This window comes from Rhamphochromis longiceps, linkage group LG20 (genome assembly GCF_057381845.1).
Source record: "Rhamphochromis longiceps isolate RC_006_pf linkage group LG20, R_longiceps_female_GT1.1, whole genome shotgun sequence".
Classification (NCBI taxonomy): Eukaryota; Metazoa; Chordata; class Actinopteri; order Cichliformes; family Cichlidae; genus Rhamphochromis; species Rhamphochromis longiceps.
In genome coordinates, this window is record NC_140576.1 from 29,202,718 (window position 1) to 29,229,448 (window position 26,731).

General features: G+C 43.2%; 1 protein-coding gene across 4 annotated transcripts in view; it reads left to right on the forward strand.

The window, feature by feature from the left end:
* The window catches only part of prkcz (protein kinase C, zeta), a 99,443-nt gene that overhangs the window by 6,756 nt on the left and 65,956 nt on the right, over positions 1–26,731 (forward strand). For 3 of the 4 annotated variants that reach the window (XM_085392705.1, XM_085392708.1, XM_085392704.1), the window contains exons 2-4: positions 762–883; positions 5,766–5,855; positions 8,232–8,282. In XM_085392705.1, coding sequence (XP_085248831.1) covers positions 762–883; positions 5,766–5,855; positions 8,232–8,282 — 263 coding nt within the window. Of the gene's footprint in view, positions 1–761; positions 884–5,765; positions 5,856–6,396; positions 7,225–8,231; positions 8,283–26,731 lie in introns of those variants that run through there. The other variant, XM_085392707.1, reaches the window with a different exon arrangement.

Genomic DNA, 26,731 nt, shown 5'->3' on the forward strand with positions numbered 1-26,731 from the left:
AATATTTCCTTTTTGTTAATCTTGGCATTGGCAGAGAACATTTGGCAAGTTTTCTGTGGGCACAATCCACCTGCTCCACTCTGCTGCTCAACATTTCCCTACAAGCAGATCCATTTAACAGGGAGCTCCACTCCACTGGTGTACGATTTCTGCCAAGAAGCAGTGTTACAGCAAGAAATCATCAACCAGACACAAAGTGTTTGGGCTCAAGTAAAAACTGCCTGGAATAAGGAGGTGGTCCAGATCAAGGCAGCACTTTATTTAATGCCTAAAGGTAACAGATATTGTTCAGTACAGTCTGAAAACAGTTAAGAAAGAGAAACTTGGTGCTTATCTTTCTCGGCTGTGAGTGGATTGAGTGGGTGGTTCAGTTCACACCTGTAACACTTAGTGTGATTGTGTCAGTTGGTGCACCGTTAAGACAGACCTGAGCCCACAGTCCTGGGCCCACAGTGGATCATTAACTCCGCTGCAGAGGCCAGCCAACATCTTTCTCTCTGTCAGACTTGTCCCAGTGTAAATACCCTAAAACATTTAAGTTTAAATTTAAATACTGTATAAAACACTACATTTTCACTAATATTTGTGGGTGTTTAATTGTTTCTTTCTTTTGTACTACTTGAACACTAAAGCGGCCCTCCAATGAGACGACAGCTCCAGCCCCTGCTTTAAAGGATAACAGCTGATTGGGCCAAAGAGGAATGTCTGCAGAGGCGACAGAGCGACTGGGTCCTGACGTCTTTGTGTTTGTGTGCTTTCAGGGACATTTTAATCACAGACTTGGCTGCAACAGTAACCTTTGTGGAACTGTGTGAGGAGGTGAAAACCATGTGCAGTGTTGCCAGCCAGCAGCCCATCACACTCAAATGGATCGATGATGAAGGTGGGTGTGCCTCACAGTCAGTGTTGGGAAGGTTACTTTTAAAATGTATTCCATTACAGATTACAGAATACATGCCCCAAAATGTATTCTGTAACGTATTCCGTTACGTTACTCAATGACAGTAACGTATTCTGAATACTTTGGATTACTTAATATATTGTGGCGAGTTCAGACAAGGAGGAGACGGAGGTATCGTTTGGTCTTGCTTCCCGTGAGCTAGCCAGGGAGCACAGCCGTTTATTACATTTGCAGAAGAACACACTGCCACTAGCTAACTGCTCAGCGCGGCAACCACAACACACATAGGGCGCCCTCTGACCCCGGAAGGACACACCGTCGCAGCGAGAGGGCGTCACCCGTCACCATGGCAACATACACAAAACATAACTGTACAAGCAGAACCCCGAACAGCCCTGACCCGCTACAATATTATCATGCTTTTTACAACAACGTGAATGTACTATTGCTGTGTGATTTATTACTATTACTGAAGGTCCGCGACTCCGAACTGTAGTAAAGGGACCTCTGACTAATGCTGGGCTCACACTGTGTGATTTTTGGCCCATTTTGAGCCGATTTTTGAGTCGTGCGATCGTTTTGGCGATCGGCCCGATTTTGGCCTTCATCGTGCGTCGTGCATCGTGTAGTATACGTGGGGTAACGAGAAGCGATTGACACCTCACGACCAGCTCCCGATCATCAATCGCTTGGTCGTGAGGGTGTCACCGCAGTTTGCCACACTGCGCACGCGCAAACACAAATGTCAGCGAAAAAGACGGCGTAGCACGGCAGTGCAGCGTGTGATCTGGACACAAGCGATGGAGGCACAACCTGTAGAACCATCCGAGCCCTTTCGATGTGGCCTCACAAAATTATCACGACCACAACAACCGTGAAAATAGTTGGATCGACACTGCTGCTCAATCACAGCTGCCTGACCAATGTTTTTCATTAGCAATTTAGCAAAGTTGATGGTGGTGGTGTGTCTGTGTGAGTGAAAGACGGAGAGGGAGAGCGAGCGACAGAATTTCTGTTATAACCTTCATTTTTTTGGACGCACAGTGTGAGCACTCAGGTCGCATCAGAGCATCGGGCCGTATAGTGTGAGACCCTGCATCGTGACCTATGAACTTCTAACCCCTGCGAGTCAATCGTACAGTTTGAGCAGGAGCTGAATCGCGCGACTGAAAAAATCGCACAGTGTAAGCCCAGCATAATACGGCGGGGTCCCTGTCGGCTGGTAGCCGAAAAATAGCTCTACTTTGTTGTGTGGGTCAACTTTTCTTGCGACAGACAGAGAGAGGCGTTGAAAGGCTGCTCCAACGGAACTTGTTGTTTTCGGAGGAAAACACGAACACAGTGTACAGTCGAGTCTTAATAGCTTACTTACAACTGGGCTCGTCAGGCACTCTTCTTGGCTGAAGTGGTTATTATTATATTTACATGCTTCCAGCTCCCGTTTTTCCTCGATGACTGCTCGTACCTTTCCACTCCCCTTTTTCTCCCTCCTAGCGCTCACAGACACATAACGTGTATGGCAGTCCATTCTCCCAGCAGCACGGACTACACTGAACATGATGCTACATTCTTTAGAGCTATGCTTGTAGCATTCTGCCTGTTAGCTTAGCACAACAACAACAACAACAACGAAAAGGCGCTCTCTCACCCAGGAAACACACAGTCGCAGAGAGAGAGCGTCGCCCTGTAACCATGGCAACCGTAACGCTGCCGCCTGGAACAAAAGAACGTAGCTGTCAAACAAAACCCAAACAGTCCTGACCCGCGACAAAATGAAACAGGAAAGTACCCCAGTGTATTCCATTTATTTCAACAAAGTAACTGTATTCTGAATACCACCTTTTTAAACGGTAACTGTAACGGAATACAGTTACTCATATTTTGTATTCTAAATACGTAACGGCGGTACATGTATTCCGTTACTCCCCAACACTGCTCACAGTCACAGGTCCTCAGCCTTGTCATTGTTTCTGCACAGGCTTCCTGTCAGGTTTCACTTTACTTTTGGTTTCATGGCTGTAGGAGATAAGACCCCACCTATATTTTCAAACTACTCCACCTCTATTTTCCAAGCCAGATTCTTAGACTTCCTGTGAAAACTATAGGGAATTGTACATTCCTGTCCTTAGCTCTAAAATTCTGGAACAACCTCCCAGCCTCTCTTCACAGCCTTGACTCTGAGGCGTCTGTTAACATTCCCCACCTGACACATGTTTAGCCTGCATTGTTGCCATTCACTTTGCCTGGTCTCCTGGTCAGTTTTGGCTTTGTGGGCGTCTCCTGTAAAAAATACAAGCTGCTTATCAATCAAAACCAACTGATAAACAGACGAGTATTAATGATTCCAGTGCACAGTTTCATATTTTTGAAAAATACCCTGCACCCAGCCGGTTTGTCTGATAAGTGTCCCATGTAGCAGGGTACCCTCACAGCAGAGACTCTCTGGGTTGTGTGTGTGTCACATCAGAGTGTGGTGTGGCACTTGTTGCACTGAGAGCAGCATTTGTATGTGAAAAACACAATCAGTGATGAATGTCACGTAACAGAGAATAAAGCGGTGCAGGGCGAAGCATGTCTGTGCTGTGTTAGCTTAGACAGTGAAGTGTCCTATAAGAATGTCTCTGTTTATTGTAGAGAGAGACAGAGAAGGTCAGCTATTTCAATACCCTCCATTAAAGCACCATGGTTGGCAAAATCTACATGAAAACTGTTCCTGTGATAGGTGGAAACATTAAACTTGTGTCACCACTTGAGGCAAAAACACACCATCCAGTGCAAATAGGCTTTGAGACACAGCAGGTTCACTTTGATGATGTGACAGTATCCTGCAGCTCCTGGACAGTACCCGAGTTGTTGTTGGTAGTATTAAGTAGTTATGTTATGCTAGCATAAATGTCACACACCATGCGAAAGGCTGTCCAAAGACGCAGACTGACAATGCAGACTGTGCACAGAAGCGACACAGTGAGGAGCAAGTGGACTTTCTACAAGTTCCTGTGTTATCGTAACTTCACTGTCTGCACATTTCCCTCAAAGCTGTGTCAGGAAAATGGATCCAACATTTGTCACACAGTTTATGATGAATAAACCAAATAAATGTTGTTATTTTGTTTCAAGTCCACTAAGCCTCGACTACAATGGAAATACTCACAGTCACAGTGACTGATCATTAGCATTGTTACCAAACACACCACAGTAATTCAAAGAGATGCTGTCTAATATTGTCAAGATAAAAAAGTGATAGAAACAAAGACCTGTGACTTTTGTTTTTCCATGTTTGTCCTTGGAAATGAGACTTTATTTTTCTCCTTAATGTTCTGCACACAGCACATCCCATAATAACAAAGAAAATGTATCACAAATAAAAACACATCATGTACATGGATAGTCACAGTGTTTGCTTTGGAGCACCTCTGGCAGCACTTACAGTCTGAGGACTGGGTATGGCACTGTAAGCCTGGCTGTTTCCCGTCCTTTGTCCTCTCAGACTCCATCACGGGGGACGGGCAGCATTGGTGCCATCTTCACATCGAGTCTGGGCTCTGGCTGGGCAACATCACAATGTGGCTCCAGAGCCACATTGTGATGTTGCTGAACCTTTGTCCAAGGCCCGAGTGCTTTGGTTATCATGAAGGATGTGTGTGCACTGCTGCATTCATTTATTCTTTCTCTCGGCCGCTCGAACAAAAAAGCCTGATTGACAGAGCTCCAGAGAGGAGAAGCTTCTCTGCAGCACTCCACCAGAGTGACCGTCGGGGTTTTAGTCCGCTCCTTGAGTAAGGTTTTCTACTCAGATCACTCAGATGGGTGGGGTGGCCTGGGAACAGTCCTTTGTTGTTACAAAGTTGTTGCCTTTGTGGATATTGGCTGCACAAATGTTTCTTTTGCTTGATATAACTCAGAGGTGTACAGACAGGTCCTGGCACATCGTGCTAGATGGTTGAATATGGGGACAAGCAGAGTTAACCACTGGACTCCAGTCAAGTTGTAGAAGCTCTTCACAGATGAGACAGGATGTAACAACCTGTCAGTATGTCTAAAATGAACATGCTTTAATATAACTGTAATATTTTTGTTTTTCATTTTTAATCATTTGTAAAATAAGTTTGTAAGAATTTCAAGCGAGTTTTAAAAAAAATTTTTTTATTATCATTATGGGATATGTTGAATGTTGAGGTGAAAAATGAATTGAATCCACTTTGGAATATGGCTGTAGCATTAAAAATGTGAAGAAGTGAAGCGCTTTCAGTACTGTGCAGATCTTTGGCCACTATAGGAACAGGGCTGCACCCTTTGAGTAATTTGAATAACGTGATTATAAAAACACGCTCTGTAGCGCTCAGCTGTCACCATGTTGACGTGCGTTTCACCCACATTTGTGACTCAACATAGACTTGCAGGTTTTTCAACCAAAACACTGATCACACAACCGCAGCAGTGATGATGATGATGTAGTTTAACATGGAGTCCAGCTACACACAGCGAAGAGCAAAGAGGCGGAGGATGTTGTTATTGTGTTGTTATATTTTCTAAAATGGAAACCTATGAAGGATCTGTGGGATTTTTCTCTTTTGAATATGTATTATTGCTCAGTAATAAAAGTATTGTATCCGATTACTTAGGTTAGATGAAACTTTATTAATCCTTCAGGTGGGTTCCTCTGGGAAATTCAGTTTACTTGATACATTAAGGATAGATTACTCTATTACATATTACTATTACTCTAATCGATGGTTGCAGCCCCAGTCAAAAGTAAAAACTCCTGAGAACTTAAACTGAATTGGACTGTTAAACCTCGAACAGTCTGTAGTCCTGATCAGAAGATTATATTGATAAGATTGCATGCATGTGTTTGTCTGTGTAGGGGACCCGTGCACCATCTCCTCTCAGATGGAGCTAGAGGAGGCGCTACGGATTTACAGTCGAACCAAAAGGTCTGGATTACTGTTGCATGGTGAGTTTGGGAAAACTTTTCATTAAAGAGGATCTGCATGCATATTTCCAGGAGTAAACTACCGGTCAAAGGTTTACAACACCCCAATTTTTCCAGTTATTTATTGCAATTCAAGTCGTTCAAGTTCAGTGAATAGTTTAAAATGGTACAAAGGGTGAACTGCCAGAGGTTAAAAACAAAGGTAAGGTTACCCACAACTGAAAAATCACGTACATCTTAGAACAAAAAGGCCTTTTTCATGGGTTAACAATTTAATCTGTTCTGCAGCAATGGAGGTTGATCAAGCCTTGAAAGCTGGAGCTACTAATTCCTACAGCTGTTCCAACTTTCCTGGATTACTCCCCCCCCCTCCCCCCCTCCCCCTCTGTCTGCATTAAAGCAGTGTTGCAACACACTGTGGTACCATACGCTCGTCAGCATCCGTTGAACAGTGTTGTACTGCAGAAAGTAGTGTGATGGTACAAGAATGGGGAGAAAAAGGTGATTAACAATGGAAGAGAGAGACCATCATAACACGTATAAATGTCGGTCTGTCCTACAGAGAAACTGCAAAGAAAGTCAAGGTGTCAGTGAGTCCAGTTTCCTTCAACATCCAAAGGCTCAGAAACAAACTGTGACAGGAAGAGTTCTGCAGACCCAAAGATACGACTGAATCAGAGGACAAGTTTCTGAGAGTTAACAGCTGTGTGATGGGCAGCTCACAGGACAACAGCTTCAAGCAGCTTTACAGTGGTCGTAGTAAGAAAGTCTCAGTTTTGGCTGGGCCGTGAAACACCACCATTGGACTGCTGAAGACTGGAAGAAGGTATTATGGACTGATGGATCAACATTTGAAATCTTGTGTTCATCACACAGGATCTTTGTGGTCGAGTAGGTAAAGGATGGTTCCACAGTGTGTGGTATCAACCGTCAAACATGGAGGAGGAAGTGTGATGGTCTGGGGCTGTTTGCTGGATCCAGGGTCGGTGACTTGTACAGAGTGAGAGGCTCCCTGAACCAAAACACGTACCACAGCATTGTGCAGCACCATGCAGGACCCTCTGGTATGAGCCTAGTTGGTCAAGGCTTCATCCTACAGCAACATAAAGACCCAAAACATAGATCCAAGCTGTGCCAGAACTACCTCAGGAACAAAGAACAAGGTGGTGAGCTTGAAAACACGGAGTGTCCAGCACAGTCTCCAGACTTAAACCCCATCGAGCTGGTTTGAACTGGACAGAAGAGTGAAAGCAAAGCAACCTACAAGGTCCACGTTTATGGGAACTAACCCTACAGATATGGGAGAATATTTGATTTCTATTGTAGAAAGAAGCCACGACTGTCTTCAGCTGTTATATCTGCCAAAGAAGGCTACTCTGATGGGTTAAAGGTTAGAATACACTTTGGTCTATAAACTGATTCCATGATTTCTTTTTTAACTCCAATTACTTATTTGTGCTATGCTTTCATTTCAGAGTTCAATGAGACAATAAACTGCATCACTTTCAATAAAAAACTGGAAAATTTTGGGTTTTCTTAAACTTTTGAGCGGTAGTGTGTATTTTTAAGTGGTTGGATATTTTATATATTTACTAATTACCATGATTTTTAAAATGATAATTATAATATCTTCTTTTTGCTTTCACGAGTTAATGTGAGTTAATGTTTCTATGGTTTGTTCTGGTAGGAGGTGCTTAAGCATGGTGTTGGTCCAATGCTGGACTGCTGGACTGCTGGCTAGTCACCATTAGCCATGGAGTTAGCCCCGAGTTTTATTTCAGCCGAGTTCCTGTAGGGTCTATAAAACAGCTTGAACTTTGTTTGTTCCTGTTTCTTCTAACACATGCATCATACTTAAGTATTCAGGTCTCAGGCCTCTGAGTTAAGACTGACTGAAATAACATTGCCAGTGTAAGCTTACCTGTCCATACTGTAAATACTGATATCAGATAAGATTACTTAAATTTAATGCATGCCACACTGCTTTTTTAAAAACTGTATTAACGGGGTGGCTGTAGCTCAGAAGGTAGAGTCGACACCCGGCTGCCAAAAACCCTTGGGCAAGATTCAAACCCCAAGTGTCTGCATCCAAAGGAGTGTGAATGTTAGAAAAGGTATGAGTGGGTGAACCTGTTGTATAAAAGCCTGCGCTCAGAGCTCAGCAGGAAGCACTGTGTATGAACCCGTCCACTCTGGGTGGAAACCATCTCACTCAGGAGGAATGCTGTTTGACTCTATAGGTGTGTGTGAAAACAGACAAGTTCTGCTCGTTGACCTTTCACACGGTCTTTTCTTCAAATAGAAGTAATGACATTTTTGGTTCCATTGACAAAACAAACTGTGCTGCTTGGTATGAGGACAACAACAAATGTCTGCTTTCCTTTCCTGTTTTTCCAGTATTCCCCAGTATTCCAGAGCAGCCGGGAATGCTCTGCCCCGGAGAAGACAGTGAGTAAACCTGCTCTGCTTTCATTCTGTGAGATCAAGTGAGAGTGGATGTCCTTGGACACGTATGTGTCCACGTGACACAGATATCCAGTAGGATTGTCAGCGTTAACGTGTCATCACAATTCAAATGTGTAGCACATGTAACCCGTCTGGAGCGCAGAGTGACTCAAAATCCCTGCAATGACTCTGTCAACACATTTCAGGCAGTCTGGCCGAAGTTTGTCCGTGCTGCGCTGCAGATGGGTTAAAGATTCGAATCACGTTAATCCTGATGCTGCGTTAACATGTTAACGCTGACAGCTCTAATATCCACGTGTTCATTTTCTTTGTTTCCACAGCTGATGTGTGCGCTCTGTCTCAATAATCAGGTGTGTTGACCTGTTTTGCACCTCTTCTGTCATTGTTGTTGTTGCCCCTGCAGTTCCATCCCACACATGTGCGATTACTGTAGCAATAAAATGAACGTGTCCATCTCAGTCCATGCATGTGTGTTTCAGTGCATTGACACCCGTGTGTGTGCGTTCTGGTTCTTGTATACACTCTGATGGGAGTATAACAGGAACATGTTGTGCAGCAGTGGTGTTGACCCTAGATCTCAGTCAGAGCTGGTGGCAGTGGATTGGTGTGTAGAGCCAACCCAGTCCATATATCCCCAGTCCCAGTTTACCTGCTTCCAGACACCATGAACACCTTCCTGGGTTGAGTGTGTGTGCCCTGCCAGACTGCAACGTGAGAATATTTTAATGTTATGGCTAGGGATGGGTATCGTTTAGGTTTTATCTGATACCGGTGCCAAATCGGTACTTTTGAAACGGTGCCGGTGCTCAAACGGTGCTCAAACCGGTGCTTAAAGAATGGAGAACACAAAATTGGTCCAAAAACCTCTCATATTCAGCTGTTTTTTGTAAAAAGATAACAATGTTAGCCTTTTCTGCAGCTATGGGGCATATATGGTATCACTCTTGGCTGGAAGCAGTGCTTAAACAATGGAAAAAACACAAACTTTGTCCTAAACCTCTCATGTTTAACTGTTTTCCACTTTTTCTTTGGTCATTTTAGCCTTTTTAGCCAGGGTGAAGGGAGTATCTGCCATCAAACAAGAGGACAGCCGCATGTAGCTATGATGATGTTTGCTAGTTCACCTTACATGCATTAATGTAATAACGTGGTTAGCCTACTCACGCAGAGAAGAACGGCTGCTGCTGCCATCATCATCCGTCATCATTTCTGCTACACTGGCAGGGCTAGGGGCCAGGACTCTCCTCTTCGTGTTTTTGGGGGATGTTGCATAACAGGCAACCCACCCGCAGTAGATGTGCTCGGTGTGAGGTCTCGCAGCAAGCTATCAAATACGGCGCATTTCTGGGCTTTTTAAAAAAACGCTATGCGTCGCCAGGTGTTTCATCGGATTTGAGGTGTTACCTCCTTTGACAGTATCACAGTATCAGCTTAAAGCACTTGTTGCAGGCTGCTGAGTTTGTATATTTTGCTATGAAGTACAGCCAGACTTTTAACCGCTTCGCCTTGGGCATTTTTAATCTGTAGCTCTGCTTTAACAGAACGTACGTACGTACCTGGCCCCGCCTACTATCCTCGGAAACGTAAAATGATTGGCTAGAATCTAAAGTGTATCACAGCTCAGGAAAAAAAAGCACCGAAATAAAGCACCGAAATGTGCGCTGCTTTTCGGTCTGGTTACTACCGTTTATGTCAGAACTGGTGCCATCATGGCACCGGACACCGGTACCCATCCCTAGTTATGGCTGATATTTAATTTCTGTGGATTTTGGGCCTTCATGTAAGTCTGCAGGTGCAGGGCTCTGAACATCAAACACTCTATATTAAACTTCTTAAGGGTGATCATCAGCTGGTTCTTGAAGAATTGAGCATGATATGGTAAGCATGCCCATACGGAAAAGATATGTATAAATAGGGATTGGTATCGTTTAGGTTTTATCCGATACCGGTGCCGAACTGGTACTTTTGAAACGGTGCCGGTGCTTAAAGAATGGAGAACACAAACTTTGTCCAAAAACCTCTCATGTTCAGCTGTTTTTTTTTTTTGTAAAAAGATAACAATGTTAGCCTTTTCTGCAGCTATGGGGCATATATGGTATCACTCTTGGCTGGAAGCAGTGCTTAAACAATGGAAAAAACACAAACTTTGTCCTAAACCTCTCATGTTTAACTGTTTTCCACTTTTTCTTTGGTCATTTTAGCCTTTTTGGCCAGGGTGAAGGGAGTATCTGCCATCAAACAAGAAGACAGCCGCATGTAGCTATGATGGTGTTTGCTAGTTCACCTTACATGCATTAATGTAATAACGTGGTTAGCCTACTCAACGTAAATTACACACGAACAAGATTAAGCTACTCACGCAGAGAAGAACGGCTGCTGCTGCCATCATCATCCATCATCATTTCTGCTACACTGGCAGGGCTAGGGCCCAGGACTCTACTCTTCGGGTTTTTGGGGATGTTGCTAACTCCGGGTCCGATAACAGGCACCACACCCGCAGCAGATGTGCTCGGTGTGAGGTCTCGCAGCAAGCTATCAAATACGGCGCATTTCTGGGCTTTTAAAAAAAACGCTATGCGTCGCCAGGTGTTTCATCGGATTCGAGGTGTTACCTCCTTTGACAGTATCACAGTATCACCTTAAATCACTTGTTGCAGGCTGCTGAGTTTGCATATTTTGCTGTGAAGTACAGCCAGACTTTTGACCGCTTCGCCTTGGGCATTTTTAATCTGTAGCTCTGCTCTAAAAGAACGTACGTACCTGGACCCGCCTACTATCCTCGGAAATGTAAAATGATTGGCTAGAAGTGTATCACAGCTCAGGAAAAAAAAGCACCGAAATAAAGCACCAAAATGTGCGCTGCTTTTCGGTCTGGTTACTACCGGTACCCATCCCTATATATAAATCATATAGAGTTTGTATCTGTCTTGTGTGAAACTTGTATGAAAAGCATACAAGAGTGAAAACAGATATAAGATCCCTTGAAAAATTATATAAATGAAACTTGTATGTTTTGGATACTTACTAAAACAATATATGAAAGTAACGAGAAAGTGGCCACTTTCATGAGTAAATCATATAAGCCTTATATGATTCACTATATGAAGTAGGCCACATCTGATGCAAGTCTTTTATAAGTTTTTACTATTTCTTTTCCATATGGGTGGATTTCAGTAAGAAAGCACCTTAACTGAATCTTTTTGGTGTATGAGGGGATTTTATGGTTGGACTTGAGAAGCAGTTTGAGGTAACCAGGAGTTAAGAGTTTATCCTGTCCGTGTAACACATGCAGAACTATTTTAGACGTGTCGGTCAGGAAGCTTTTCTGCAAAGATGTTTCTGTGTCATTTGTGTTTTTGCTGAGTTCATGTGTGGAGTCGTCACCGCTGCTGGCTCCCCATCCCCACCAGTGTACTGTCAGGTTGCTGCTACACTCCCTCGCTGCCTATTTGCTGTGACAGCATGTTTCAGCAGCTTGTGTTGGACGCTCCTGAGTGTGCATGTGCAGAAAAGCCTGTGTGTATGTGTTTGAGGGGAGGTGAGCCCTGTGCTGTTTTCCTGTGCCATACCACTGGAACCGGTGTGAAGACACAGCTGTAGGTAGGTAATGAGGGATCTGGATCAGGGTCACACACACTCAGTTAGATCACTCTTGTGCTCTAAGCTGTGCTGGTCACACCCTGTGGACACATGTAATAATGTACATTAACATTGTACTAATTGTGGCTTCCTGTTTGGCTGTTTGTCATTTAACCCTCCTTAACGTAGTGCTGGTGTTGATGGGAGGAAACAAGGACTGAAGGACTGAGCTGTTTTCTCCTGAAGGGAGGAGGACAGAATAAGAATGAGGAAGCAGGGAAACATTGTTACTCATTAATGTTTAGACTGTGTCTGTTTTTCAAGGCAGACTCAGCGCTGACAGCACTAGTAGCTACTAAACTGAATGTACTGAAGCAGTTTTCAAGGCTTTGTTCACTTCAAATAAAATGCTTTAAAATAATTCCCAGTTTTCCGTTGTGGGACTGAGCCATGGACTTTGTTCTTGTTTGTCTGATTTATAATTATGTGTAGTTCTGTTCGGCATGTCTTTAACTTTGGTCCAGCCTACATTGGTTCTATGGTTTAGATATTCTCAAAAGGTATCACAGATTATTTCATACTTTTTAAGTATAGCGTTATTTTTGTGCCACTATTCTGAGCGCACGTAAAACAATTTGCAGGTGCAAGTGTTGCATTTTGAGGAGAATTTTATTTTGAGTGAAGAAAAGCTAAATTTGAGTGAACAAAATCCATTGCTGCATGCAAAATTGTATTTCAGTGTTTGCTATTATCCACACACACACAGTAGCAGCCCCTCTTGCTCAGTTTTTGCATTTGCGCTTGCTCGCAATGTGTTGCTTGCGCTCTCAACATTTCTGCCCGCGAGCGCTCAACTCTTTCTGTACACCATTATATTTGTGCCACAAAACCAGCCAATCACAGACTTGGATGCAAAACGGCCAATCAGATTTTACTCAAACGAGGTAGTGGCGGAGGAACACAGAGTGGCGGAGTTTGAAATATTACTCTTTCTGGGTCACAAAATAAACTTTTAAGAGATTTTCATGTGAGAATATTGCTGTGTAAACTGTGAGCAAGCGCAAATGCAAACACTGAGCGAGAGGAGCTGCTGGTGTGTGTGTGTGTGTGTGTGTGTGTGTGTGTGTGTGGATAAAAGCAAACAATGAAATACATCTTTTGCACGCAGCAATGAATTTTGTTCACTCAAATTTAGCTTTTCTTCGCTCAAAATAAATTTTTCCTCAAAATGCAACACTTGCACCTGCAAAATTTTTTTTTTTTACATGCGCTCAATTTTTTTTATTTTTTTTTATGCGCTCAGAATAGTGGCACAAAAATAACGCCATACTTAAGTAGTAATGTAATTGTTCTGCAACTCAACTCGCATTGAAAACTGTCACAAAGAGCAGGTGAGAGCAGCTGTCACTGTGAGGATACTGGTAGAAAGGATCACTGGGATCAGCTGGTGTTGCTCATCTTGTTATCTGCTGATGTTCATCCTTTGGCTTCTGAGCTGGAGTTTCCACATATTTAGCTTTGGGTTGTTTGCTACGAGCTTTGTGTTAGCATGCTGTATGTGCAGTAGCTCACAGCAATGGATGGCTGTTTGTAGTTTCATTACTTTATTACATGTAATGTAATGTGATTACATTAATAACTATTTTCAGTTTCTGGCTCTCTTATCAATCTCTAGCACTCTTTATCCTGTCTTCCTCTCATCGCTCGTGGTTGGAGATTTGGTGCTATATACAGTGGCTTGCAAAAGTATTCGGCCCCCTTGAACTTTCCCACATTTTGTCACATTACAGCCACAAACATGAATCAATTTTATTGGAATTCCACATGAAAGACCAACACAAAGTGGTGCACATGTGAGAAGTGGAACAAAAATCATACATGATTCCAAACATTTTTTGCAAATAAATAACTGCAAAGTGGGGTGTGCGTAATTATTCAGCCCCCTTGGTCTGAGTGCAGTCAGTTGCCCATAGACATTGCCTGATGAGTGCTAATGACTAAATAGAGTGCACCTGTGTGTAATCTAATGTCAGTACAAATACAGCTGCTCTGTGACGGCCTCAGAGGTTGTCTAAGAGAATATTGGGAGCAACAACACCATAAAGTCCAAAGAACACACCAGACAGGTCAGGGATAAAGTTATTGAGAAATTTAAAGCAGGCTTAGGCTACAAAAAGATTTCCCAAGCCTTGAACATCCCACGGAGCACTGTTCAAGCGATCATTCAGAAATGGAAGGAGTATGGCACAACTGTAAACTTACCAAGACAAGGCCGTCCACCTAAACTCACAGGCCGAACAAGGAGAGCGCTGATCAGAAATGCAGCCAAGAGGCCCATGGTGACTCTGGACGAGCTGCAGAGATCTATAGCTCAGGTGGGGGAATCTGTCCATAGGACAAGTATTAGTCGTGCACTGCACAAAGTTGGCCTATATGGAAGAGTGGCAAGAAGTAAGCCATTGTTAACAGAAAACCATAAGAAGTCCCATTTGCAGTTTGCCACAAGCCATGTGGGGGACACAGCAAACATGTGGAAGAAGGTGCTCTGGTCAGATGAGACCAAAATGGAACTTTTTGGCCAAAATGCAAAACGCTATGTGTGGCAGAAAACTAACACTGCACATCACTCTGAACACACCATCCCCACTGTCAAATATGGTGGTGGCAGCATCATGCTTCTCTTCAGCAGGGACAGGGAAGCTGGTCAGAGTGGATGGGAAGATGGATGGAGCCAAATACAGGGCAATCTTGGAAGAAAGCCTCTTGGAGTCTGCAAAAGACTTGAGACTGGGGCGGAGGTTCACCTTCCAGCAGGACAACGACCCTAAACATAAAGCCAGGGCAACGATGGGATGGTTTAAAACAAAACATATCCATGTGTTAGAATGGCCCAGTCAAAGTCCAGATCTAAATCCAATCGAGAATCTGTGGCAAGATCTGAAAACTGCTGTTCACAAAAGCTGTCCATCTAATCTGACTGAGCTGGAGCTGTTTTGCAAAGAAGAATGGGCAAAGATTTCACTCTCTAGATGTGCAAAGCTGGTAGAGACATATCCTAAAAGACTGGCAGCTGTAATTGCAGCAAAAGGTGGTTCTACAAAGTATTGACTCAGGGGGCTGAATAATTACGCACACCCCACTTTTCAGTTATTTATTTGCAAAAAATGTTTGGAATCATGTATGATTTTCGTTCCACTTCTCACGTGTACACCACTTTGTGTTGGTCTTTCACGAGGAATTCCAATAAAATTGATTCTTGTTTGTGGCTGTAATGTGACAAAATGTGGAAAAGTTCAACGGGGCCGAATACTTTTGCAAGCCACTGTAAATAAAATTGAATTGAACTGAATAATTAAACCTTGCAGCAGGTTACATTTAACACTGCTGTTAATGAAAGTGTGCCTAGTTTGTGTTCGTGCTTCTCCATGTAATCCTGCTGTTGTCAGAAGCTCTGTGGACACCTGAGACCTGACTTTGTGACTTTGTTCGGTGTGTTTTGCTCATTTGGTCGTCTTGAGAATTCATTGTTCCCTGCACAGATTTCAGGTTCCAGATGAAGGGGCTCTTGGGGATTGTTGGGATTTCCCTCTAATATCATGGGTCCTGCTATGGTTTGGAGCCTGAGTAAGATAAAGGAATTGGTTTGGATTAAATAAATCCATCCAGTGGCCGCTACATTAACACATAACAACTTTGGAATTCTACTAGAAACAGTCGATCATATTTGTTTGTCAAAGCTGAATTCGGGGCAAACTACGCTAAATTAGCGTTTTTAGCTAACAGTTACAATAAGCATAAAAGTTACTGTACGGCTATCATTTGTTAACATGACGCTTGTTCTTATACATGTAATACATTTATTACCAACCTGAGAGTTTATCCGCTGGTCATTTGACATGACGAATGACTTCTGAAGTCTTAATTCAGCTCAAGATGCTGTACATTCCCGTCAGTAACACTTTCGGTCCGCTAGTAAAACGTAGTTCTATTAATCTGCGCTCGATTACTCTTGAACCAGAGGATGTAAGTCCCAAAAAACTGAATTTTGGAACTGAAACTGAATGGTGAGAAGTGAATCTGAAATTATTCGAGAACTAAATTTCTAAAGGATAAAATGCAGTTTCAAAGCAAATAAATTCATTTTCAAAATATAAAATTCAATTTCAATTTAGTGATGATCATTTTCAAACCAATAAATTGAATTTCAAATTAGGCTAATTCAAATCCAGTTTTTAAAAGCATTTATTCAAGTTACAATTCAGATTCAATCTGAGCCATTCAAATATGAATTTAACTTCAGTTTCTGATGGCACAGATTTCTGCCCATACACCTCTCCTTTGGTTTCCTCTCAGATCAAACCTGGAAACTGTAGATGGCTTTCAGCGCACTTCCTTATAAAACTCCGTGGTTTTTGGTAAATTCACCAAAATGATACCAAGAAAATCCAACATGTTACTAATGTGAAGCTCTGTGCTGACAACAGATGAGGCTCTGCTTGAAAGCAGCTGGCTTTCTTTTTCTGTGTGTGTGTGTGTGTGTGTGTGTGTGTGTGTGTGTGTGTGTGTGTGTGTGTGTGTGTGTGTGTGTGTGTGTGTGTGTGTGTGTGTGTGTGTGTGAGGAAACAGACTCCCCTGTGTGCACACAGAGCGATGGAAGGTGGGAGGAGGCACTGAAATCCCGGATGATGTGCTCAGTGGATGGAGGCTGCCCTGCCTTGCACCAGATTCTGTGATAAAGCATTCCCCCTCACCACCACCAAGCCCTACCCATCCCCCCTCCCCTCCTCCCAGCACAAACCCCCGCACCACCCTAGCACCTCCCTCTCTCCGTGGCACCGCTGTCTGGCTAGGGAGGAGCCTCGAGTGCTGCTGCATCACAACATAGGTTGACATGAGATGTGGTGCGAGAGCGAGGGCGGGTGCATTGTACCGTACAGACATCGGCTCCAACACGGGCACTCGCTTTCCTCCCTGCTTCTCTGGTTTTTGTTCTGCCTGCAAAAGCCAAGAAAAAAAATGGCTGAGATGTGACTTCATCAAGGACGAGCTCCGCAAGCAGACGGGAGAAAGAGACAGAGCGAGAGAATCAAAGAGCCTTGTGAAGAGCAAGGAGAATATCTCAGAGGGAGGGAGGGGGGCGAGGAAATAATGAAATAAATCCCAGAGAGGAGAGAGAGAGGGAGGGATCGTCAGAGGGATGTAGCAGTGTGTATCCTCGCCAGCTCGCCACACACACATACATGAACACACACTCACAAACACTGAGCGTGGATTATGTGCTGACAGAGGAGGACAGAGAGGAGAAGGCACACCGGGCGGTGAGCTATCTTATCAGCTATCCATCCTTCCACCCATCCATCTTTCATCAGTCTGTGCTTCCATGTCACACCACAGAGACAATGGATCTGTGCCGAGCGTGTGAATCTTCATCCATAACAAGGATGTGTGATTGATGTCTGCGTTATAGCCAGTTGGGCCACGCACAGCAGGCAAGGACTGAATGTAAGCTGCTAACAGCGCTAGCAGGGCAGTGTTTGTATCGCAGCCACGAAGGGCCGACTGTGTGCCACTTAAACGAGAGGCTGCACCTGCCGACGAGGGTGACACAGTGCTGCTTTACATGTGAGTGAGGGCTTGCATTGTTATGGTGTCTGCTAGTGCTGCGATTCAGAGGTGTTTCAGTGACATCAACGTGATTTAATGGCAGCGATGCAGACTGGCACATCAGAGCTCTGTTCCACTGGATGCACTGGGATTTCTTAACCTAGATTGACTGGGAAAGCTAATCGTTTGTGACTGAGACTGTGTCTCTGTCTGACACAAATGTCACTGGTATAAAATGCAATAACAATTAAAGCTAGGATAGAAAACAGGGCAGTGATCAGTCTGTTGATGCAATGGGTGACCTTCACAAACCTGTCAGTGTTTCTCTCTGTGCCTTACACAGGATGTTTGCTCACTCCAGGATCAACGTCCTAAAAAGCCCCAAATCTCCATTTTCTCTGTGTGTATGTTGTCAAATAATGCGTGCACACATGCCATACAAGGCTTACATGACAATACTGGAAGTGTCTCTGTCTGTGTGTGCAGGAGCTTTATCAAATCTGAGAAAGTGAAATTGGTGACATCATCGGGGTTATCTCGGGTTGTAAACACACACTTGGGTCACAGTCTGTCTGGATTAAAGTCATATAGCAACAATGGTATTTGTCACCAGGTTGAGCAGCTGGGCAGAATGAGGATCCAAAGCAGCTTCATGGTGATCATGTCCTGGTATTTAGTGTCCACTGTGGACACCCTGCTGTGATGTTACCACTGGTTTCCCACCAGGTTGTTTCTTGGAGAGAAACCTGTCAATGTTTGAGGAGATTGTGGTGCAGCTGATTAGCAAGGTGCATCCATGTCATGTAGATAAAAGGTTAGCGTCCATGTGGATAGCATCTCCAAACCGCGGTGCTCATGGTTTAAAGGCACGCTCTGTGGGTGTTACTACAGCACGCTCTTCCTGTGCTTGATCAGTCGCTCGTACTTTGAATGTTTCTTTGCCCAAAGTGACGAGGCACTTCAGCGTTCAGCTTCTCCTTCCTTGGCTTGTTCTCTGCAGCGCTGGGGGGAGTATTACATCTCAGAGGCTATATCTGGCTCTGGAAACATTCTGGGCTTCTTGGGCCTTTAGTGGCTGTGCTGTATGCAACGTGAGTCATGCTGGATATTGATCCTTTCTAACTATTTCTGACTGAGTGGGACTGTGGCACAGAAGGTTTGTTGGAAGTTTCTGTCATGCGTGCCAGTTTTGCTGACTGGACACTGACCTATTATTAGCTCTTTATGGATCAGCTGAACAGCGTTGTCTATCAGCAGTGTAGCCACTGATATGTAATGCTACATAATAACAGATGTGCTGGTTAGTGATGTGACTGTCAGTATCATCTGTACCATGTACAACAGCTGTCTCCTGGTTTTCTTCTGGAGGGCCCATTGATACTGCATTATGGGGCTCCAGTCAGCCTGCAAGTGGTTAATCTGGTTAAACTGGCCCAGTGAACTGCTGCTTTAATATCAGGCTAACCGTGGAGTAGCAAACCTCTTCATGTTACTCTTCTACAATGAGTCCCTAATTTAAAGAGGGAGCAGCATCTGTGTCCAGTCTTTGTGTTGCCACACTGTTGTTAGAAGCTGATGCATGTGGCGTGCAGAGATGGGCAGTAACGCGTTACTTGTAACGCGTTACTGTAATCTGATTACTTTTTTCAAGTAACGAGTAAAGTAAGGGATTACTATTGCAAAAACGGTAATTAGATTACCGTTACTTCCCGTTGGAACGCTGCGTTACTAAAACCGAGATCTTTTTGCGAGAATGTCTCACGACAGTGACGTAAGCGAGTACGCCGTTAGTGACAACAGCTGTGTGCAGATCAACAGTGGATCACATATCGATTGTGGGAGAGAGTATGAGCGTGCAGCGTTTAAAGCGTGGAAGTACTGACCTTACTTTGAGTTTGATTCCATAAAAAGTGACAAAAACATTAGCGTCCGTTGTGCGTGGGAAGAAAACTTCTTTTTACAGCGATAAAAAACCCTAAACTTCCAAGCAAGCACCGAGTGCGCAACGACGTAATGCGCAACTGACCGCGGCACACCTGCACCAAGGTAAACCTCCGCCTACTGCAGTCCTGCTTTACAGGTGAAAATAGAGCAAAAGGACCGCTGAGTCTTTGACTTTATTTATTTTCTGCTGTGTTTTACTTGCATCTATTTGAAAGAGTGAGTGTAAACACAAAAAATATTTTATTTTATGTGCTGGAATGTGCAGAAAATAGGTTTAAATGTTAAACTAATTTATTCAAGTCAGAGAATGTTGCATATAATAAAATTTTTGCTTGATGCATAAAGTTAAAAGATTAAAACTGATAAAACAAGTTAAAAAAAGAGACGTTTCCATTTGATTACATTTTGTATGATGGATTATGTAGAAAAAGTAGAATTGGGCTGAAAGCTCTATCACTTTATCACCTATTCAGGTTGTAAACTGAATAGACACGAAAACACGATTTTTAAAAATCGTGTTTTTTAAAAAGTAACTAAGTAACTAAGTAATTAATTACTTTTGAAAATAAGTAATCAGTAAAGTAACGGGATTACTTTTTTGGGGAAGTAATCAGTAATTAGTTACTGATTACTTTTTTCAAGTAACTTGACCAACACTGGTGGCGTGTAATGGTATTGTGCAGCTACTGCAGTCCCAGCATGTGCACACACTTCCAAGTGTTAAAAGATCAGCGTGAGAGGATATGTGACAGAGCAGGCCACAAGCTAAAGGCTGTGTATTGGTCACTGTCTGCCTTTTATTACTTATTACTGAACCTTAAAGGCAAGGATGGCTCTGTCAGTGCTGGGAGGTGTTCTGTGCAGAGACCACAGTGTTTCCATCATCAGCACTTCAGATAACACTCCAATTAGAAATGCACACAGCACTCATCCTGGTCCTAATCACCATGCTGGTTGGCCTTTCTTTGGAGCCTTTCTATATACTGATTAGCATTAATATGTACAAACAGTGTCGAGTGATAGTCTGCACAGCTTTCACTGTTGATGTAATATAGTCCCTTAAACTGAGCCCTTTATTGTCCCAATGTATTATTTACATTATAATGAGGAATGCATTGATTTGGCTGAGTACTGGCATACTTGGGGATTACATCATCTCATCAGCCCTGGCTTAGGCAGTGCTTTGAAAATCCACTTTCAGCATACTCATTACTTGCTTTAAGTTGAAGTCACTAATGTAATCCTGTGGGATGCCTCAGCTCACCGATATAATCTGATTGCTCCTGTAAACTGATGTAGCTCCATGGCAACCCAAAAATAACGACTGGTTTTTACGCTATAGCTCATATTGGTAGTCGTTCAAGTCAAGTCAAGTGTTTTTATCTGACCAACTAATCCAGGTCATGTATGTATAGTCAAGATGCTTCATGCTTCTGACATCTTCATTCTACCAGCTGGAGTTTATAAAGTCCAAGAATATCAACAGTGAACACATCAAACTAAAGAGGCAGGTGAGTAATGTTTCAGCAGAAGTAAGTTGGAAAGGCAGTACTTCATGTTTACCTCCTCATCGTTTAGATGAAGTTTGCAGCCAGTCTGAGCCTCTGCTGTCAGACTGTATTTCAGCTGTGACAGGGTCATTATCGTGACCTCCACTGAAAGGAAACTGTCCTCTGTGCTCGCTGACACACTTCTTCAAAGAGTCGAGTGTGGGCTCAAAGCATAGGCGGAATCAGTCGCTGCTCCCTTTTTTAGCATCCCTGACAACTTCTTAAATACATGAACCAGGGTCATGAAATTCTCAGGGCTTAAAAACATTTAAGTTCAGTTCAAAACTGGAACCAAATCAGTTTTGCATGAATCACAATCTAAACCCCCAAATCATCTTTTCTGTGATCAGCTTTGCTCGTGGGCTGTTTCCTCATTTAAGTAGCAGGACTGTGCCACTCTAATGTCTAATGTGGCTTAACAGAAACCATCATTATCGCTTGTATTAATTAAAAAATTCACTGAGTGATCTTAAATCCTTCTTAAAGCCCCGACCCACCTTGGATTCCAGTGTTTCCCTCACAGAGTAGCATGTGTTGGTCAGTGATGTGTTATAGGCAGTACTGAACAAACTGCTTCACTTCAGAGCAACAGTGCAGCCTGATCTACCAGCACATTAGCTGCACCTGCAGCAACAGTTATAATAACGACACAAACTAAAGGAGGCTTTAGGCCAGAGCCCCAGCCTGATGTCACATGACGTCCTGGTTTAAAAGCTTTGGTCTTTTTAATGTCGCTCATTAGAAGCTGCAGCTGCTGAATGATGAGGCCAGGACTTCATGCTGTCATATTAAAGGACAAATGGTTTGTTGTTGGTGTGCCGGTGACAACTGTGAACAGGTTTGATACCAGATAGAAATATGGTTTAAAATGCTTGAGTGTTGTGAGGAGCTGTCGCTGGTGCAGCAGAAGGAATCCTGAAAAGATTAGGATGCTTTTCAAGCTCCTTCCCACAACAGTAGGTCAGAGCTGAGGAACCTTGATCGAAGAATTTTTGTACCTTGGAAACAAAAACAACAACTGCAGCGGCACACATTGTGCAGCCTGCTAGCTTTGTTTGTCCTGGCAGAAAGTAAGCAGGCTTTTACTAATAAATGCAGAAACACAGTTTAGCTGTTTAGGTGGCTCTCAGGAATCACTGACCCGTCCTGTACAGTTACCACATTATCCAACCCCTGCAGTTCATCGGATAATGCGAGTATAAGGAACACTTTCCCCACATCCATGGTGATAGTTTTAATGACCTAAAATCAAGAATTTTACTGTGCTTATCTGAGGGCAGCTGAATGCTGTTCAAACCTGGTGCATGGCTGCCGCTTCGTGATTCTTCTTTTCTTTGCATATTTCTCACGTATACATTTCACAGCTCATCTTAATAATAACAGCTAATAATTAAATGCAGAGTGGTGTGTAAACACTCAGGATACACACAGGACAACCTGATCCAGCTCTAACTGTACACTTTGTCAGAAAGTTTTAAATCTAACCTTAAAACCAGAGAGGGTGGGAGCTGGTTTATCAGAAGATGAAGGCTCTGCCTCCTCTTCTACTTTCAAAGATCCAGAAAGCACAAGTAAGCCTGTAGTGCGAGAGCGATGTGCTCTAATGAGGTGAAACGGTCATTAAGATAAGATGGGGCCTGATTATTTAAGACCTTGTATGTGAGGAGCAGGATTTTGAATTCTGGATTTAACAGGAAGCCAATACAGGAGAAATATGCTCTCTCTTTCTAGTCCCTGTCAGGACTCTTGCTGCAGCATTCTGGATTAACTGAAGGCTTTCAGGGAGTTTTTAGGACTTCCTGATAATAATGAATTACAGTAGTCCTGCCTGGAACTAATAAATGCATGAACTAGTTTTTCAGCGTCACTCTGAGACAGGATGTTTCTAATTTTAGAGATGTTGCACAAATGGAAGAACGCAGTGTTACATATTTGTTTAATATGTGCATTGAAGGACATGTCCTGGTCAAAAATGACTCCAAGGTTCCTCAGTGTTACTGGAGGCCAAGGTCATGCCATCCAGAGTAAGAATCTGGTTAGATACCATATTTCTAAGATTTTCAGGGCCGAGTACAATAACCTCAGTTTGATCTGAATTAAGAAGCAGAAAGTTAGCAGCCATCCAGGTCTTTATGTCTTTAAGACATTCCTGCAGTTTAACTCATTGGTGTGTGTTATTCAGTGAATGGATCATCGGCTTAAATCCAAATTCATCTGTGTTCTTGATGTAACCCAACTTTGACCATGAACCCCACAGTCACTGTGAACAGTCCCACACACTGCTTTGCTGTAGATTCATCAAAGTACAACTAACTAACTTATTTGTCCTTCAGTAAACGTTTTCCAACTCTAAGTGCAGTTATGTCTCATTGTCGTACAGTTAGCAAACACTGACAAACTTCATCCAAGCAGTTTGTGTGTTTGCTGAAATGTGCTGCCCACTTTAAGCCTCAAGTATCGAACTATAGATGATCCATAAATGGGACATTTATTCCTCTTTCCCTGGTGATGAAGGCATCAGTAGGATTGCTGTTGGATGTGTCACTGTGCCCACATGTTTGATGTTGGAAGATGCACAATGACATGGAATAAAAACTCAAATCTGTTAAATTGTTAAAGCAGGAAGAGTTTTGAAACTGTAAGGAGTAGAACATGCACGTATATCAGGAAGTAACAGTAATCAGCTGTCTGGAAAATAAATACTTTCCACCTGTTATCAGCTCCCGTTTGGGAAGTCTGAAGGAAATCTTGCAGTTTTTTCCAGCTCAGGACAAAAGTACCAGGTGATCTTTGTACATTGATTGCAGTGTGATTGCTCTGCACGTGACTCTGTGGGGTTTAGTCGATGTTTGATCGTATCTCCCGACCCAGGTGTGGACTTCTTCTCGAGCTTTGCTGTGGTCCGAGTGGTCGTAACGTTGTCATTTTGTCTTTGCTAGTTAAACAGTTGTTCTGTACATGGTTCAGTTTAAAAGCCCTGTTTGAAAAGAAAAGTGTGTGTGAGTGTAACAGTCACACATCACAGAGCTCAGCTGTCAAAGAGCAGGAGCCGGCGATGACTTAGTTCAGTCTGGGACGTGCTGAACATGAAAGAGAGGGTTAACCACATCAGTCAGTTACACCTCTGTCAGTCATACACCAAGCAGCTGCTCAGGTCAGACTCACACCGATCATTAAAATGCTCAATAAACAATATTCAGGTTTATGTTTCTTAACGTGCAGAGTGATAACGAAGTACAGTTGTGCCCAGAAAAGTATTCACTGTTATCTGTAATAAAATACAGTGACCTCTGATCCAGTAACAAACCTAAACGTGTGTCTTGTACGGTCATACGTGATGTTACATCACACATGTTCACACACTGTGATTTCTGGAACCGTTCCTGAGCTCATGCAGTGACTTACCTCACGTCTGTTTCTATGCAGTGAGGACCCGCCTATCACAGGCATTCACCTGGCGTCCTGCTGTTATACTATAGAGGACGAGCCAAACACTGAAACTGTCAGTTTTCTGTCACAGTTGCCACATCCCAACTGTTTTTAAAGACGTATTGCTGCCAGCAAATAGAGAATGAGCTCATACTTTTGTATTAATAAGTGTGTGTATAGATGGGTTTGCAAACATCTCTTCTCCTGCAGATGTTTATCAGTGCAGCTATTTAGATGTGGCTAAAACAACCTGGTTCAGTTTCGTCATGATGAAACTATTAATTGTACTTTGTATTATCTGTCTCTGTGCATCAGATCAATGAAGGTAACCCTGGCCATGGAAGGTGCTTCACATGCTCTCTTCAGGTTTTAAACTCTGACCTGGTTCTCTGCCGTCCAATCAAATGGATGGATTTCTGTATGAACTGATTTGTTAACAGGATTTAGAAATTTGATTTGATTACAAAGCTCGGCTGTTCTGAGGTTCATCGTCCACTCAGGAGGACATTCTGTGTAAGCTGCAGAAGCAACCTAACAGATATGTCACCGTTTATTTCAGCTGTCGCTCAGTTTGCTGTAGTTTTCTCTAATAAGGCAGCTGGATGTCCAGGCTCCACACCCACAACTCTGAGCACACCTCTTCACTTTTAAGCATCTCTAGCTCCAGAAATAGCAACAGTAGTTTAGTAATGTGTCAGGCCTCCTGCTGCACTGCAGCACACCCATATGTTCTCGCTGCTTGTTCTAACGAAGCAGCTGGGAAGCTTTCTGCCATTGATCTGAATGTGGAAGCGCCCCACATCTGCTTGGATGTATTTGATTTGCACAGAAGTGACATAATTTGTTACTATTTAAGTGCATGGAGCTGAATTTCATGCAGCTTTAATCATCTGGTCACATGTTGACTGAGACTAATCCAGAGCCCAAATATTATCAGCAGCTCAGGAACAAGAGCAGCGTTTGAATCTTTTCTTTAGATGGACTTTGTGTCCATTGTTTTGTAGTCTGTGACCGAATTATTCAGATGTTCAATATCAGTGTAATGCTGCCTCCTTAACCTGTTACTCAAGTTACACATATTCAGGAAAATTCAAGTGACAGATTTTTAAAGATTTGAGAGAATTTTGTTCATTTTGTGAGGACCGGTTTAAGACAGACTCTGAATCAGTTTCAGAGACACACTGCAGATTTAGCATGTTAAAGATTACAGCGGGTGAAGCCTGTGTGTTTGCTGGACATCTCTCGATCTACATCTATCAACACTAAAACGCTCTCAGTGGTAGCTTTGTTAGCGTGGACTGTGGCACAGCAGAGCACCATTGTTCTCTCTCCAACACACTGTAGCTTCTATACTTATCAGAATGATGCATTGTGGTGTCTGCTGAGACAGCGCTGGGCAATAGGACGTCTCACTGAAACACTGAGGATAAGCATTTGTTCTGATAAAGTTATTCCAATGATGACAGTAAATCTTATGATTTTTTTCAGCTATTTATTAATAAGTAGGGATGGGTACCGGTGTCCGGTGCCATGATGGCACCGGTTCTGACATAAACGGTAGTAACCAGACCGAAAAGCAGCGCACATTTCGGTGCTTTATTTCGGTGCTTTTTTTTCCTGAGCTGTGATACACTTCTAGCCAATCATTTTACATTTCCGAGGATAGTAGGCGGGGCCAGGTACGTACGTTCTGTTAGAGCAGAGCTACAGATTAAAAATGCCCAAGGCGAAGCGGTCAAAAGTCTGGCTGTACTTCACAGCAAAATATGCAAACTCAGCAGCAACAAGTGCTTTAAGCTGATACTGTGATACTGTCAAAGGAGGTAACACCAAGAATCCGATGAAACACCTGGCGACGCATAGCGTTTTTTTTAAAAGCCGAGAAATGCGCCGTATTTGATAGCTTGCTGCGAGACCTCACACCGTGCACGTCGGGTGGGTTGCCAGTTATCGGACCCGGAGCAACATCCCCCAAAACCCCGAAGAATAGAGTCCTGGCCCCTAGCCCTGCCAGTGTAGCAGAAATGATGAGGATGATGATGCAGCAGCAGCTGTTCTTCTCTGCGTGAGTAGCTTAATGTTGTTAGTGTGTAATTTACGTTGAGTAGGCTAACCACGTTATTACATTAATGCATGTAAGGTGAACTAGCAAACATCATCATAGCTACATGCGGCTGTCCTCTTGTTTGATGGCAGATACTCCCTTCACCCTGGCCAAAAAGGCTAAAATGACCAAAGAAAAAGTGGAAAACAGTTAAACATGAGAGGTTTAGGACAAAGTTTGTGTTTTTTCCATTGATTAAGCACTGCTTCCAGCCAAGAGTG